This window comes from Triticum urartu, chromosome 6 (assembly GCF_003073215.2).
Source record: "Triticum urartu cultivar G1812 chromosome 6, Tu2.1, whole genome shotgun sequence".
NCBI classification, from domain to species: Eukaryota; Viridiplantae; Streptophyta; class Magnoliopsida; order Poales; family Poaceae; genus Triticum; species Triticum urartu.
In genome coordinates this window covers 73,561,203-73,562,850 of record NC_053027.1, presented here as the reverse complement: position 1 = coordinate 73,562,850, position 1,648 = coordinate 73,561,203, and the positions used below count along the sequence as shown (strand labels likewise).

Genomic DNA, 1,648 nt, shown 5'->3' with positions numbered 1-1,648 from the left:
ACTGGATCCCGGCCTCTCCGTCACCGGACGCCGACGGCGGTTCCGTGTCCATCGAGAAGCTCCGCGCCATCGCGGACGCGGCGGCGGACCGGGCCGAGATGCACGACATCATCGGCAGGCAGCGTGACAACTGGAACCACCTGCTGCTCCACTCCACCAACTCCCTCACGCTCGCCGCCTCCGTCATGGCCGCGCTCGCGCCCGCCGCGCCCGGCGTGGTCGCGCTCAAGGCCTCCGCGGGGGTCCTCCTGGCCTCCGCGGCGGTCACCATGGCGGCCGTCAACAAGATCCAGCCCTCGCAGCTCGCCGAGGAGCAGCGCAACGCCACGCGGCTGTGGAGGGAGCTGGAGCGCGACCTCCGCGCCGCGCTCGCGCTCGGCGCGCCCGCGACCACGACCAAGGACGACGTGCAGGAGGCCATGGACCGGGTGCTCGCGCTCGACGCCGCCTACCCGCTGCCGCTGCTCCCCGGCATGCTCGAGAAGTTCCCCAAGGCCGTCGAGCCCGCGCGCTGGTGGCCGCGCCGCCGCGCCGCGCAGCCCAAGAGGTCAAGGAGCCTCGGCCGTCGTGGCTCCGCTTCCGGCAACAACGGTTGGACCCAAGATCTCGAGGAAGAGATGCGGGGCATCCTCAGGGTCATCAAGGCCAAGGACGAGCAGGAGTTCCTGAGAGTGGGCAAGCTGGTGCTGAACCTAAACAGGGGCCTCGCCGTGGCCGGCCCGGCGCTGGCCGGCACGGCGGCGCTCGCGTCGGTGTTCATCGGGTCCGGCGAGGCTGGAGCGTGGGCGTCCGGCGCGGCCGTCCTTGGCGGGGCGTTGGCAGCGGCGGTGAACACGATGGAGCACGGTGGGCAGATGGGCATGCTCTTCGAGCTGCTCCGCAACTGTGCCGGGTTCTACCGCAAGATCCAGGAGGACATCGAGGCCAACCTCGGCGAGCCCAACCTCGAGCGGAGGGAGGGCGGCGAGGTGTTCGCGACCAAGGTGGCCCTGAAGCTCGGCCGGAGCCTGTCGGACCTCAAGCAGTTCAGGAAGATGGCGTCGCCGTCCATCAGAGATGAGGACATCGAGGAGTTTGCCGGCAAACTCTTCTAGTCAACCCACTCAATCACTCACTCACTCACACTAGCATAGCTGACAGATGAACTCGTCAAATCTGCATAGCGATCCATGAATTATTTTGTAAAGGTAGAAACTGAAATGACAATTTTTCGATTCATTCTTTCATTTTCGATCCCAACTAACGAGTTTGAATTTGAACTGAGATTGCACTTTTGCATTGGCCTGACAATAATTTGTGGCTAAAAGAGGTAGCTCGCTCCTTAAGCACAATTACCTGCACATGCGTCCAGCTGTGGAGAGGAGAACACGGCAATGGAGGCGGCGTGTGTCGGTCCAACTAACAGTACCAACCGTGTGCAGCTCCTTTGATCCCGCCAGCCGAAACCACTAGTGCATGTAATATGGCTTCCTATCTCATGCATGTCATGCATGTGGGAACACTTGCGGAGGAAAAAAGAGTTTCTACGTGTTGACCCACTTTACTATTCTTTTTTTTTTGAAAATAACCCACTTTACTATCTATAAGCCGTCAAGCTGCGGGGGGTGGATCTTGACAAGATCTGTATCTCCCTTCAGAGCACTTCAGA

General features: G+C 61.4%; 1 protein-coding gene across 1 annotated transcript; it reads left to right on the top strand.

Annotated features, from left to right (window-relative positions):
• Positions 1-7: 7 nt before the first annotated feature.
• Positions 8-1,226, top strand: LOC125514419 (probable F-box protein At4g22030). The gene has a single exon (XM_048679741.1). The coding sequence runs from the start codon at positions 99-101 to the stop codon at positions 1,092-1,094; it is 996 nt and encodes a 331-aa protein (XP_048535698.1). The 5' UTR covers positions 8-98; the 3' UTR covers positions 1,095-1,226.
• The last annotated feature ends 422 nt before the right edge of the window (positions 1,227-1,648 follow it).

What these genes read in the sequence shown, in the direction of transcription:
- LOC125514419 (XM_048679741.1), top strand. Translation starts at nt 99, where the DNA reads ATGCACGACATCATCGGCAGGCAGCGTGACAACTGGAACCACCTGCTG.